This window comes from Rhinolophus hipposideros (assembly GCF_964194185.1).
Source record: "Rhinolophus hipposideros genome assembly, chromosome: 1".
Classification (NCBI taxonomy): Eukaryota; Metazoa; Chordata; class Mammalia; order Chiroptera; family Rhinolophidae; genus Rhinolophus; species Rhinolophus hipposideros.
The window spans coordinates 19,287,313-19,303,370 of record NC_138047.1 but is presented as its reverse complement, the minus strand read 5'-3'; the positions used below and the strand labels follow the sequence as shown (position 1 = coordinate 19,303,370).

The 16,058-nt window shown below is 36.4% G+C and overlaps 1 protein-coding gene across 1 annotated transcript in view; it reads right to left on the bottom strand.

Annotated features, from left to right (window-relative positions):
• The window catches only part of LOC308498989 (cubilin-like), a gene marked incomplete at its 5' end in the record, with an annotated part of 216,957 nt that overhangs the window by 45,872 nt on the left and 155,027 nt on the right, over window positions 1-16,058 (bottom strand). Inside the window, 3 exons of the mRNA XM_081051777.1 lie at window positions 109-309; window positions 9,945-10,094; window positions 12,141-12,297. Coding sequence (XP_080907903.1) covers window positions 109-309; window positions 9,945-10,094; window positions 12,141-12,297 — 508 coding nt within the window. The remainder of the gene's footprint in view (window positions 1-108; window positions 310-9,944; window positions 10,095-12,140; window positions 12,298-16,058) is intronic.

Below are 16,058 nucleotides of genomic sequence, written 5' to 3'. Positions count from 1 at the left end.
ACACTCTGAATCTTCAAGTTGGTGATGTATGAATCACAATTAAAACTCCTTATGGGAATTACTCAAGAAGAAAATGAACTTCCACAGTGCATCATTATGGCTACTCACAGGTGATCCTATAGGAAAACTTGAATCCAAAGTCGGTGGTGTGTGAGTTAGAGTAGAAGTTAAGCAGCACTGGACCAGAGATGGTGACCGGGGACAGGATCTCATCACCACACACGGTGGCCAAAGGCGTGGAAGCTACGCTGTGACCCCTGATGATGTGCACACCATCATTGTCACAGCTTCCTGTTACTGCTGAGCGAGCTGTGCAAAGCAAGGAACAACCAGCATTTTAATCAGAAGCAACATAAACCACCCGTGCTGTAAACATTCAAACAAAGATGTAACAAAGATTCACGCGATTTACACACAAAAGAAAAGTGAGAATCGGGAGCTATTTTGGTAAATCGTTATTTTAACTTAGCTTCTTGGTGAAGCGATGTTTACCTTAGTTACAAAACAAGCACAGGTAGGAGAACCCTGGGAGAACTTCACAATAGGTAAATCCCACTTGGAAACAATCCAGGCTTTTCTTCCTTTGTCACATGGTTCTTTAATTCAATTATTATAAACTGGACACAATTTTGCCTCTTAGGGATATGTGGCAATATCTGAAGGTGTTTTCTGCTCTCACACTGGGGTAGCTACTGGCACGCATTGGGTAAAACCCTAGGGATGCTGCTGAATGTGATGCAGTTGTCAGAGAAGCCCTGCAACCCCTGCCCTGAAGCCACAACAAAAGTTGCCTGGCTGCAAACGTCAGTGGTGCTGCTATTGAGAAACCCTGCTTTAACTTGAACTCCGATCATGGACAGATATTTAGAAATTCCTTAATGGTTATTGAACACCCATTATAAATGCTCACACAAGCAATAATAACTAAAGAGTTCAGTGATTGTAAAATATATATCGTTGTTTTGTTTTTTAATTATAAAACAAATATGTACTGCAACTCATCCCAAAGAGACATAAAAACCAGAATAAACAAAAAGTTTAAAAACCTGTGATTACTACAAGGTATCCAGTCATTTTATGGTTGAATGATACTGTTAAAACATTAATTGGGATCATACTGAGCATGATCTTTTATAACCTAATTTTTATTAACAGAAAATAACATGCCATCATGCATTTTTATGTGATTAAATATTTTTCTAAAGCATTGAATTTAATGCATCTCAAATTATAACATAGATATATGATACCATGTTCAATTAGTCCCCTATGCTTGATAATTCTCTTTTCCACTTTTTGTGATTAAAAATATTGTCAAAACAAACATTCTGTACATAAATATTTGTGGAAACTTCTCATTGTTTCATTGGAATAAATTTTTAGAAGTTTAGTTACTGGTACTGAGGTTAAGTTTCTTTTTCAGGTTTGTCAAATGGCCCTTTGGGAAGGCATTCCTAACTCACAGTCCCATAGTGAGTTAGGATATCTGGCATTTCCCCCAATTCTACATTTTCATCACCCTGTAGAGAAACCTCATAGCCATTAACAATCACTCCCCTTACCTCCCCCCCCCCCCCCCCGTTTGTATTGTCCTCCCACCCCCATCTACTAACCTACTCTCAGTCTCTAGGAATTTGTCTTTTCTGGACATGTCACATAAACAGAATCATTTAATATGTGGCCTTTTGTGACTGGCTGCTTTTACTTAACAATGTTTTTGAGGTCCGTCCATGTTGCAGCATGTGTCAGCACTTAATTCCTTCCAAGGCCGAGTGGTATTCCATTGTATCATAGACCACATTTTGCTATCATTCAGCAGTCGATGGACCTTTGGGTTGGGTTGATGGACCTTTTGGCTATTACGAATAATGTAGCTACGAACATTCATGTACAAGGCTTCGTGTGGATATATGTTTTCATTTTTTCTTGGGTGTATAAGTGGGAGTGCTGACTCACATGGTAACCCTATATTTAATATTTGGAGGCCCTATCAGACTGTTTTCCCAAGAGGCTGCCCCATCTACCACCCCACCAGAAATGCATGAGGGTTCCCATTTCCCACATCATCGCCAGCAGCTGTGACTGTCTGTCTTTTATTATAGCCTTTCTTGTGGGAATGAAGTGGTAGCTCACTGTGCTTTGGATATGGATTTCCCTACGACTAATGGTGCTGAGCATCTTTTCATGTACGAATTGGCCATATGCACACCTTCTCTGAAGAAATGCCTATTTAGATTCTCTGCCATTTTCAAAATGGGTTATTTGTCTTCTGTTGTTCAGCTGTAAAAGTTCTTTTACATTCTGGATACCAGCATGATCATATGTTTTTATATCTCCTAGGTGAATACCTAGGTGTGGAATCACTGGGTCATAAATCAGGGGTATATTTAATTCTATAAGAAACGGCCAATCAATTCTTCTAAGTGATTACATCTGTGTACGTTCTCATCAGGAATGTATGAAACTTCCGGTTGTTCTGCACACTTGCTAATATTTGGTACTGTCAGTCTTTTTAATTTTAGTCATTCTGGTGTGTGTAAAATGGTACCTCATTGTGATATTTAATTTACATTGTTCTGATAACTAATGATATGAGACACTTTTTATGTTCTCACCAACAACCACAGAAAACACTTTTATTTCATATAGATGTCAAATTGAACATATATCTAACACCTCCCATTGTACTTACAAATTCCCCATTGTAACTGAATAAAACTACATTACAGTATTTTATATGATTGTATACTATGACATGGTGGACTCTGACATAAGACTGCCTGTTTGTTGTTAGAACACTCATATAAATAAATTATGATATACACTTGCTTTATAATTTCAAGTCCCCTGGTTATAGACCTTGTTTCAAGCTTGGGCATGTGACCTAAGCCAATTCAATTAGGGTAAATTTCAACACCCTTGCTTGGAATCTGGAATAGACAGTAGTGTGCTGGTAAATATAACAACCAATTCTCTGAGGGAAAAAATAGCCCTCATTAGTAGCAGTTGCCAATTTCCTTGGTATAAATATTCCCCCTATAGCCAATGCCAAGCTACCAACATGAGGCCGTTAAATGCAGAATTTGGAATGGAGGAGCAAGGCTGACTCTTGCAAAATGGTATAAGCCAACTCCAGCTGCCACTGGATAGCCACCCTCTCTCTTCCTTGATGTGCACAGGGAACACATAACCCCCACTGTGAGGGCAGCTACCCTGAAGCTAGGAGAGAAGCCAGCTTTAAAGTGAGGCTCACACTCGGTTGCACAGGTGAGAACAGAAAAGGTGGAATACCCCATGACATAATTAAAATGCTAGATTACGCCAATTTGAGGCACACCCAACTTTGAGCTCTTCCAGAAGTTAAAGTCAATAAATTGTCCTTTTATGTTTAAACCACGTTGAATTGTTTCCTGTTAATTGTATCATAAAAATTCCTCATCCATATAGTACAAATTATCATAATCATTGTTGTTATTATTTTTTATAAAACCTCACCATTCTGAGCATTGTTGATAGAATGATTACTCCAAGGTAGACTATCAGACCCACCTGGGCCAATCAGACATGTTCACATTGTAACTGAGTAAGAGGAGTCAATAGTGGGAGCCAGAGATGTTCAACTCGGAAAAGCATTTTTCCACAAGCTATTTCCTGACATGGGAAGGAAGCCATGTTGTAGTAAGGGAAAATAAAGTTGCCACGTAGAAAGCAGCAAAAAGAGAGAAGGATAGAGATAACACTCTGCAGAACTCTTGTTTTTGCTTCCACTTGTTCTCAAAGTCCATGACTCCCCTTCTTATTTTGAAACCTTCCTTTGAGGAGATGAGATAACCCAGTATCCTTCCTATGAGCTCTGATTTATATCTAAGCTAACTTGAAGATGATCTAACTTGAAAGAATTTTGATGAGTGCATTTTTGTACATATCTGTACATTTAAAAGCTCCCTCCCCTTTTTTAGATCTGAGTATTATTTTAGATAAAATTTATATTCTTATCAGAAAATATCTATGCAATATAAATCTTAAGTCATTTTAGGAATGAATTTGGTTCCTCAAATGAATTTCTATCTAGATTAAAGAAATCTTGAGGTATCAATTCAAGATGTATTTATTAAATTAACCTCAAAGAATTCCTTCACTTTGAAAATTCTGGATTAGAAATGCTTCTAATTGGGCATAAATCTACAAGTTAAAAATGTGAAATGCTTGACCTCAATGACCATATCATATAAATAGAAGCAATATGGTTTCAGAAAAATAGGACAAAAAAGAAATAGACTGGTTTGAATATTGTCAGATTATGTACCTTAATTATAATCTCAGAATTTGTCTTCAAGACAACAATAGCTCCACTGGAATTTTAGAAAATTTAGAGTATGTGAGTTTGAGGAGAAAAAAATGTTATATATTAATTGTAAAAAATACCTTTAGCCAGCAAAAATATGTAAAGTTGTAAAACCAAAATGAAAAGAAATGAAAAGAAATATTGCTGATTCTAGATTAAAATCTTGGTCTCACATTGGTCAAATGGCCTGCTATACAGGTATCCTTTAAGTATTCCTCAGTTTTTAAATTGTTGGCCTAATAACATATCACAGTGATAGTTGTCTTACAAAATTACAGAAAGATTGTGAAAAATAAGGTAAAGTGTGTCATATGCTTGATTATTCCTCCAAATAATAATTTAAAAGAACTAGTTCAATTATACAAAGGTCATCCATGAAATAGAGGTGATATATCAATATTGAGATATAACCAAAACTCATTATTTATAAAGGATTTGTATATAACAATAAGGAAGTTGGGCAGGGGAGAAGCAGAGGAAGTTATGAGGGGATTTTAATTTTTTTGTAGATAGCAACAGAATATCAAATATAAACAAACCATTCAAGATAATCTGCTCATTCTCAAAGCCTGACTCAATAAATTGTGAAAGTTATGATTTAGGCAAGTTGTTGGATGGATTCAAACATTCTTGTATCCTTTCCAGTAGTCATTTCTTAAAGGTATGGTGTCCTTCCAAATTGTTTCCACAAGAAATCAAACATTACAATATATCAGATATTGTATAGTTACCTAAAGTATAAAAAGATTAGCTTATCAAGGATTAGCTAAACCAGGTAATATACAAAAGAGTGAGATTTAAGATGTCATTAGGCATCAACTAATTCACACACATACACATTTTTCTCAAGCTCTACCTATCACATCACTGCATCAGATCAAAGATATCAGATTCTTTAATGAGAGGACACTTGGTGACAAAGACTATAGGCAGCAGAAGATAATGATATTAAAAACTTTTCCATAATCATAGGGGGAACCAAATGAATGTATAATCAAAATAGGTACAAAACTCTAAAGTAGAATATGTATAATTAAATACAGCTAGGAAGATTGCCTTCTAGGGAGAGAAAGGAACTTAGTCAAGGTTTGAAAAAAGTTCTTCAAGAAGCAAGACGGTTATCAAAAATGAGTTTATGATCAAGAGGTAGCATTCAGACATAGGAGAACTTGTCAGGAAGAGAAGTACCCTGACACTGAACAATACTTTCTCCTGGGACTACAGCCCGTGTCATGGGACAAGGGGCTACAGTCATTCTTAATTCTATCTCCAGTAAATGATTTTGCGTATATTTACTACTGAAATCTCTGAAGCACAAAACTATCTTCCATGATGTTTTAATGAGTACTTTCCATCCTTCTAAAAAACTTTAAAATACATGTATTGTTTGAAATGAGTAAGGCTCTCTTCAATGTCCTGAAATATAACTTTTATCATATTGAACTTTATCACAGAGCAAGGTTCAATTCTGACTTCCATCATGATTCCAAGAACTTGGAAAAAATGGACAGAAAACCAAGGATGAGTCATTCAGCAAATGGTAGAAACTTGTGGAATGTAGATTCAGACTGCAATTTTCCCCTGAGAGTCATAGATAGAAGCAGAGACAGATGCCAAAGAGGAAGAGAGGGAAAAATTCTTTTGGTTGGAATATTTTAATATTGTATATAAGATAAAGGTTGTGGTTTGTTTTTTTTTTCTTTTTCCTGTCAGGAGAATCAGGTGAATTAGGGGGCAGCAATGAGTGAGGTCTGCTGTCTGTCTAATTAACTTTGCTCCAAGTAGTTTGGAGACAAGTAACCTCAATGGAGGACATGATTCAGTGGGTGGGAGAAGCATGTGTGAGTATAAAACTAAGCTCCACGGAGTGGGCAAGCCAAAGTCTTATAACACAGGCAAGCAAAGGATCTCACATAACTAAAGTGTCTCCGCTACTGCTTGGCCAATGTGAATAAAATGTTAATAGGAACTATTTCCTAAGAATCATTGCCCAATACTTCTAAAACAATGAATTGTGAAATGGGCCTACATTCTGTTTCTTTAGAAATAATTGAGAAAGCAAAGAGAAGAAATGGTAAGTAGTTGAGTAATATCACTTAAAAAAAATTAAACAAAAAAAAACACTTAGATTTAAATGCGGTGGTGGGGGGTGCAAACTAAGACAAATGACAAAACTCAATTTTTGTGCTTCTTGGTGGGAAAAAAGGGCAAAAGGAGAAATCTAAACCTAAACTGTCTTTCCTTTTTCCTTTTAGCTTTATAGTAGGTATAGCCTATAAACCAAGACTTCCAAGTTGATAAAAGAAAATTCAAGCACATTTTATGGACTTCCTCTCTGGCTGTTCTGGAAATCTAAAACAAACAAACAAACAACAAAAATGACTATAATGTTCCCAGCAACATGGAATTATCTACTTGGATGAATAAATAATAAAAACACAAAATATACTTTTAGATTGATCAATATTGGGGCAATTAAATAAGTAACTATTTAATGACATCCAATTTCAAAATAAGTACAAACAGTGAGAATCTCTCTCTCATCCTTTGCTGTAAACTTCTATTTGTTTCTGTTTTTTTTATTTTTGACCAAAAGAAACATTTTGAATTTGTGAATTCTCTATTTTATTTTACAATTTTTGAGGACACCATTAAGAATTTCAAGATCCATTTTAGTCTTGAGATTACATTCAGAAAAAAAAAAAAGAAAATTTCTTCCATGACTTTTAACTGACTCCATTGGAATTTTTATACTGAAGTAGTGATTATATAGAAGATATGAGAAGTCTGTAGTTTATAGTGAGACTAGTATTGGAAATGTAATAATAATGAGAAAGAGAAACTTAGGTCAACATACAATATCACATCATACTTTTAGAGTAACGTAACTGTAGTGGAAAGTAGGTTACTGAACCTTGGCAACCTCCCTGTCGGGAAAGTACCAGCGTGTGGTTGAAAAATCAGTATGCTAGCCTGAAGAGTAAACCTTGCCTAATCAGTTGTCACTGCTTAGCAAACACATTGTATGGACTAGTGTTTCCTCGTAGGATTGTGTAGCCTGGGGTAGCCCATCTTTTTCTTGCCAAATCTACCTTTTATGCTAATGGCCCACCAAAAACACAGGTCTAGAACACAGGTCTTCATCTGCACCTAGGTCAGTGCTGGCTCTGCTTGGAAATGCTTAGTCATTGGGACATAGTCTCTCATAAACAGTCCCTATGGCCTAGAGCAGCTAGAAAGGCCAATGCTCTTGGGAAAAAAAAAAAAAAAAAAAAAGCTGTGATTTTTCTTGAGATCAGTTCTCAGTTTTATCATAATATGTTGCTCATGAATCCCTCAGGCTCACTTTAGAAGAGGTAGAAGTTTGTTTTCACTGTAGCTAAAGGATCTCTAGCGTGTTGGTGGTATTCAATGAATGTCAGCATTGATATGATTAGTGATAAGAATCTAAGAATAAAATAAATTGAATTAAAGTTGCCCTTTTTGGGAATCATCATAATTCAATTAATCTACAGCCAGAAATTACTCACTTAGCAGTTTGAAAATGCTGAGTACTTGTAATCCTGGAAATGTCACATGGCATTATCATAAGGATATTATAGTATTAAAAAAATCAATCTTTCTAACTGGTTGATGATTAGCAAATTCATTAGTAGAAGCAGAAATCACTTAATCTGGCTGAACCAAATATCTGCTCTCAGGAGACTTGTGTAAGGGTGTGTCTGGAGAGCCTGACTCACCAGTAGCAGAAAAAAATAACAAAACAATGACCAATCTGATGAGTTACAGTTCACATGATATGTTTCTACAGGCATTATCTGACTTTCATAATTAATATTTTATATTTTTTAAAAATGAAAGTGGTTATCAGGAGGAAAGATGCAGTCATTTATACGTGACTAGTAAGTGGACAACCCGACATTGGAACCCATCCTAAAAGGCTGTGTTCTCTCCCACCACACCCATGTAAGGTATTCTAGAGTATGCTTTTTCTTTTACCTACCTAGTCAAAGAAACTCAGGACGCTACTGTTTGGGGTCATATAGGTTCCCTTGTAATAATACATATACCATTGGCAATGGCAGTGCTTTTTGTGGCTGTGTTATATATCTACTGGCATCTCCTTTTTCACCCTAAATGATATTGGCATATGACATTCTTGTATTTATGTAATGTAATGAGAATAAATGCCCATACAAATGCACAATCCAAGCCACACATTTTCTGCTGTTATTAAAACAATGTACCCCTGAATTTAAAAATAATAGGAAAGGTATAAAGAAGAAAATCAGTATCGCAATCTAAGGTACAATGGTAACAACTCTACAAGTACTGCTTATGAGCCTTATGGATTTTATTCACATGCATATTACTTTAAAGAGAAAGTTGGATCATTTTAACATACATTGTTTCACCTTCCTCTAATACTTTACATATCATGAACATCTTTTTGTATTACTGGGATTTTGTGCCAGCAAATGCTGAAAAGATTATATTTTACCTCATATTCCATTTTTACAGTGACATACATCAATTCATATTTGACATTTTCTAGCAAACACATATGTTCCAAACCACGACTTGTAGAGATATAGGAAAAGGAGGTCACAGAAAAAGAATGAAGTGAGAGAGGCTTTGTATAATTTATTAGTGTATGAGTACTGACATGTCCTTTCTATTTTGATGGAACATAAATTTCCTGGATACTGAATACTATAGGACATTTTGCTAAATGTAACTTCTCACTGCCATGATAGACTAACCCAAACAGAAAGAAATTTGATTATGCAGAGGTAACTTGCCAAATTTTCAGATTAATTATAATTTAAAAATGAAAAAATTAAGTTATAAAATATATCAATGTGACTGAGTGATTGAAAATGCCCATCTACTTGAAGGAATCTATTTTCTGCGGTATCGCAGCATCCATTAAACACTAAATTGTGTCTATTGTAGCCACAGCCCAGCCCAAATCAGAAGCTCCACTACTCCCTTAGGCAACCGCCCATTCTCACAAGCTGGAATGAACCCAAAGTGGCACTTGTGGTTAGGGATTTTACAATCCCTATGGAATTGATGAAGTTAAAAAAAGAGAAAGCAGATGAAAGCATGTCCTATAGCAATACTTAATAAAAGTAGAGTGCAGATATTCACTAATTTTATTAATTCATTCACTCATTCAACATTTATTGAGCACCTACTTTGACTCAGCAAGATAGTTTCTGTCGCTAGTTTACAGTGTGTGCACACATGTGGGTATGTGTACACACATGCACGAGTATAGAGCAAAAATGCAAATGAATAAATTAAAAACTATTATCAACATGTAATACATTTCAGACTTATTTTCCTTAAGTTATTTAGGTGATGTTTGTGTTCTTAAAGTCCTTGTGTTATTTTTCCCCTTCTGAATGGACTATAGAGAATGGTACATGTGTTCTTCAAACATTGGATGGAATTTTAATCAAGTTTACATCAAATATACTCTGCAACATTTTAAATATTTCCTTCAAACATTGATTTAAGACTATCTCTGCCTCTACTTATCCCTCGTGCATGTATTAAGACTGAATTGCGATTTACATAAGAATAAACTTACCTTCCAAATGGAAAGAAACAAACAGCAAGAGGACCACGGACAGAGGACTAGCCTCTATGATGTAGGTGCAATTCATGTTGTTATCATATTGCTTTGGGTAGTTTGGAGAAACGATGTAACCTGAAGGTTGAGTGAAATGACTTCCACATCCTATGTGGGAAGGAAAAGGCATTATCAGAACATTTGTTCTCACATACAGCATCTTTTTATCAGTGAGGGCAAGGCTCGAATTTCCTAAATTCTATATACATATTTTCTGAGGTACTCCAAATGGAAGAACTAATAACAAAGAGAACAGAACTCTCCTTTAAAAGTAAACAAATGATAACTATATATATGTATATATATATATACACTTAAATATATATGTACATATATATTTAAATATATATGTACATATATTTAAATGCTGTAAGGTCTTGGACTAAGTAGTATAAAATTTACCACAAATTGACTTTAAATCACTTAATTTTAAGATATTAAAGGATAACTAAGCAAAGATTTAATATGGTTCATATGGATAAAGAAATAAAACTGATGAAAAGTGATTTGTATTTGATTGGTATATCTAATGTTTTCTTCAAAGATTTTTATTAAAATATAGCTAGCATACAATATTATATTAGTTTCAGGTGTGCACCACAGTTATTCAACGTTTATATACCTAAAGAAGCGCTCCCCATGTTAAGTCCGGCAACCACTCGACACCGTGCCATGCTATCACAGTATAATTGACTATACACCCCATGCTGTGCATTATATCCTCATGACTTATTTGCTTTATACCTGGACATTTGAACCTCTTATTTCTCTTCACTTTTACCCCTTTAAAAAAATTTTCAATAATATTGATAATAAATCAATATTATTTTATATTAATTTCAGGTGTACCAACCGAAACTTGCAGGCCAGAAGGGTTTGGCACGAAATCGTGAAAGCGATAAAACAAAAAGGACCTATGATTACTCTACACAGCAAGGCTATCATTTAGAATCAAAGGACAGATAAAGAGCTTCCCAGATAAGAAAAAAGCTAGAGGAGTTTGTTACCACCAAACCAGTATTACAAGGAATATTAGAGGGACTTCTCCAATGGTTTTAAAATATTATATTATTAGAAAGCTATATTATTTCCATTACCATTGTAATCTGACCATTAAAAACAATACCAGCTCTTAAAAAAAATGGTTGAATATACTAATCCCAACTCTTATCAAATTCTCACGTGATTCCCTGGTGTCAGAAATAGAACTATCATTTTACCACAAAAATGACATTTGTTTCCATGTAACCACTAACTAGGTAATCCACATCACTCGCTGATCGTATCATATGAAATGACCATATGAAAATATCAGCATCTTTTTAAACTGATTAAAGCACACACAGTTATACACACACACACACACACACACACACACACACACACACGGAACTAATTGGAGGCCTAAGTTAGGTCTGGGGTTGTCTTTCATGACTTCCATTACACCGCTCTCATTCTTTTATTCAGGTCTCAGATATCTGTTCACTGCATTATTTCCTCGAATTCTTTTCATCAAACTAAACAATGGTTTGTAGTTAGTAGCTACTGGATTCAATTCAGCCAAAAGGCATACACCATTGCTTCTCAGGCTTAAAAATTGCAACATTTCTCACTAACCAAATCTGTGAGTAGTCATAAGAGAAGGACGAAAAAGTCTGAAGCAAGTGGCTCCGAAAGTTCACCAGCCAGGAGACTAACGTGGGAGAGAGTGAAAACAGGCCAGACGCCACCCATGAAAATTCTAAATTCAGATGGTCGAGTAGGCTGAGAATCAGCATGTTTTTAAAGCTCCAGAGGATTTTGGTTCAGGTAATCAATGTACTACACACCAGGTGCCTGGTTGTCTACTAAGTACTGGCCTCCTGGGCTCCTGCCGAATTCCCGCCCACCCCGGATGTTAGGGTTGTTTTCAGATGTCTTAGTGGCACTCAGGATTTGTACATGGTTTTGCATTTGACCTGCTGGTGAACCCAGTTCCATTCTCACTGATTTTTAAAGGAAGGACGTATTCTCAGGATCAGATGACCTGCCCATATCTGTCCCTTGGGTCCCCAGTTTCAGCCAACCCCTTGCTGCCCCCAGTCTTCCCCAAGCCCAGCTGTGGCAGCCACCTCCTTTCAAGGACTTGTCAGTTTGGTTTTTAGTGCTACTTACGGCTAACAAAGGATGCAGCGAAGCCCTGAGCCGGGGCCTCCTGAGACTGGAACACGGCCGTGAACATGTTTCTTGGTGTGATGACCGTGCCGGGAGCCACGTTCCCACAGCCGGTGGCTAACAGGGCTTTGTCCACCTCCTCAGTGCCGGCCCACACCTAGGAGAGACACAGACATGACTTACTGCTCAAGGTTTTCCTCTGTCAACACTTTAATGTGCTTGGTTAGGCTGAAGAATAACGGTACTCAGGTGTACACAGACCTAAACATAATAGTAAATAAAATACAAATCTGCAAAATGCTCTTTTGAGAATAATATTTTTAAGCTGCATTTATATAGCACATCCCATTCTTGACCCTTCCAAGGAGTTTGTTTTTATGTAGCTATGTGTAATGTAAAAACAAAATCTATCAATACCCAGCTTCCTCTTACCTTCTCCTAGTTGGCCGGATGCAGCTGATCTTGCTAAGTGCTGAGAGAGAGAGGGAGAGAGCGAGAGAGAAAGAGAGAAAGAACATGTGGTACTGGGATATGTGGTACTGTGGGGCTTACCATTTGTCTTGAGCGGATGGCAAGTTATGGGTGGTGACTAGAAAATATTACTAAGAAGAAGCCCATGGAAATGAGTATTTTCATGGAGCATGAAGCAAGTAGACATGAATTCCAAGTACACATGTAACTGGCGTAAGTTGGAATAAAGCATAGAAGACTTCCTGGCCATGTTGAATTTTAAGGTTCATGTTGAAGCAAGGATGACATCCAGTCACCATGGGCTATTACTCATTAAAGACTGGTTTGGCAACTCCCAGGTAGGCCTGGTCTGTCATTTAATTGGCATGATCAGTTTAAAAGAAATAACCGATATTTTCATTTGAAAAATAGTTGCCAAGGAATAAATTGTGAACATCAAAGTTCCAAATCAAGGCAATCCTAACCAGCCTAGTGAAGAACATTAATCATAGAATCACAGATTTAAATGCAAAATTCCAACTTTGAAAGACGCTGTAATGGAGCTGTCCAGGGTATAATAAAGGCTTCACCTGACTTGGGAGTGGTGAGCCTGGCTGAAGGAGCCCCATGGCAGGAAGGGGCCTGTCTCGTTCCAGGAACAGAGAGAAACTGCGTAAGGTATGAGGCGAGCCTACAGAGTATTTGCAGGCCTCATGGCACGTTAGAGAGCTGGGCCACTGTCCTGAAAATGGCAAAGAGGCCCTGGAAAGCTTAAGGCTCACTGATGCTCAGTTGTTGGAAAACACTACAACATGAAGAATAGGAGGAAAAGAGAGGATGCTGGGAAATCAGCCAGGAGTAGTAGTTCAGACAAGAGATCATGGTATCTAAAATGTTGAGTCGCTCAAGGAAAATACTGATATTAGGTAATGAATACACATTATTGGGGGAAAGACTATTAAACATGTTTAACCAGAGAAGATCCCTCTAGTTGAGTGAGTCTCAACTGGGCGCAATTTTGCCCTCCCCCAGGGACATGTAGTGATTTCTGGTGGCATTTTTGATTGTTGCATTTGATGTAGGGGTGGCATGTGGGGCCAGAGATGCTGCTAAACCTCGAATAATGTGCAGCGCAAGACGCCCTCCCCTAACTAATAATTAATTATCTAGCCCAAGAAGACAAGAAAGTAATTGGGTTTGCATTCGTCTTCCTTGACTACTCAACATTTTCTTCATATCAAATTATATAAAATTACTCATTTGAACAGATTACCTTCAGGGATATTTCTCAAAGCAATAAAACATCAAGTCATTAAAAACATTCCTATTGGCAAATCAGTCCATAAGAAGAGGTATGAAGTAGCATTGATTTCATAGCACTGATTTAATATTTCTTAGTTCTTTAAAGCCATATCATGCTAATGGACTGTCAAACATTGGCATTCAGCTGTTAGACATCTTATTAAAATCAAACTATACTTCCACTTATTAGCTCTGAGAGGTGCATGCCACTGGAGCTACTGAGATAAAAAACACAGATATTCTGCCAAAAGACCTCAGGTCAAAAGTGTGTTAGGAAAGAAACACGTACTACCAATTTTCTCTAACATCCCCTTTAAGTTTTTCTCCCCACTTAACTATCTGGGGGAACAGTATACAGAAGTTTTCTACCCACATCTTGTAAAGTTATAAACATGATTTACTGATGTTGCATAGACTAATTTTACAAACGTTACTAAAAGGCAAAGTGATAAGAGCTACTAAAAACTTTTAATAAGGAATCTCAAGTTCTTTAATAAAGATCTTCAAGAATACTCAAGCACTTATACCTTTCTGAAGCCATTCATTATGGATCTGACAGCTCTACGTTTTGGCCCAAGAACATAAGTGTTATAATGATAATAATGATAAAGAGTTATTTAGTATTCATTGCTGTCTGTCAGTCAAGAGCTCATTGGTTACATGACCCAAGACTCATCGAACTACACATTGGGTCTACATATTGTTATGCAATTGTCATCAGGTCAAAAACTTTCTGAGTTCTCTTAAGGTTTTGTATAATTCAGCCTGGCTTCATATGACATTTTATCATTCAAGTGATATTGTAGAAAATAAATGTTTGAGATAACTGCAGATTCACATGCAGTTGGTTGTAAGATATAATGTAGACAAGTCCCCTGTACACATTTCCACGTTTCCCCCAACCTGGGTATCTTGCAAAACTATAGTATAATATTTAACTAGGATACTGAGATTGATACAGTCAAGTAGTCTTGCTCAATTTTCCACTTTTACTTGCACTCATGAGTGTGCTGTATTCAATTATATACAAGTTATATGCCACCATATTCAGCATCTTGACCAGCTCCAACACCTGAGGGTCCCTAGAGGCGTCCTTTATAACCACACAATTGCCAGCAGCCCTGGCTCGCTGATCTCTGGCCGTCTGTTCTCCATTTCTAAAATACTGTCATTTTTAAAACATTATATAAATAGCTTATGTAACCTTTGGGATTTTTTTTTTTTGTCATTTGGCAAAACTCTGTGGTGATTTGTCCAAACTATTACTCTGTCAATAATCCGTTTTAATGGAGGAGTTGTATTTCATGATTTGTATGTACTAGAGCTCGTTTAACCATTCTCCTGTTGAAGGACATTTGCACTGATTCCAGTTTTGGGGTGTTACAAATAAAGCAGCTATCAACATATACAGGTTTGTGTGGGGGCATAGTCTGCATTCCTCTGGGATAAATGCCCCACAGTGCAATTGTTGGATCTTATGGTAAGTGTTTATTTATATAAGAACCTGTTTAACTAACATGATTTAAACTAACCATGTTTAGTTATATAAGAACCTGCCAAACTATTTTTCAGAGTAGCTGGACCATTCTACATTCCCACTAGCAATCGATAAGTCATGACAGCTTTCTACATCCTTGCCAGGATTTGGAGTTTGTCACTGTTTTTAATTTTAGCCATTCTGATAGGTGTATAGAAATATGGGATTGTGATTTTAGTCTCATTTCCCCTAACGGCTAGTGATGTTGAACATCTTTTCATATGTTTATTTACCATCTGTATATGCTTTCTGGTGAATGATCTTCCTATCTTTTGCCCATGTTCTAATTGGATTGTGTTTTTTACTGCTGAGTTTGAGAGTTCTGCATGTATTCTAGACCGCAGCGTGTTCTCAGATACTTGGTTTGTAAATCGTTTTGCCCAATCTGTAGCTTGTCTTTTCAACCTCTTCACAGAGGCTTTCACAGAAAAAAAAATTTTTAATTTTGATGCAATGAAATGTACTAACTTTTCCTTTTATAAATCATGCTTTTGATATTTAGTCTAAGAACTTTTCATCTATCACTATGTCTTAAAGATTTTCTATTTTTACCCCCCTAAAAGTTTATAGCTATAAATTTTACATTTCAGTCTGTGGTCTATTTTGAGTTAATTTTTATATAAGGTGTG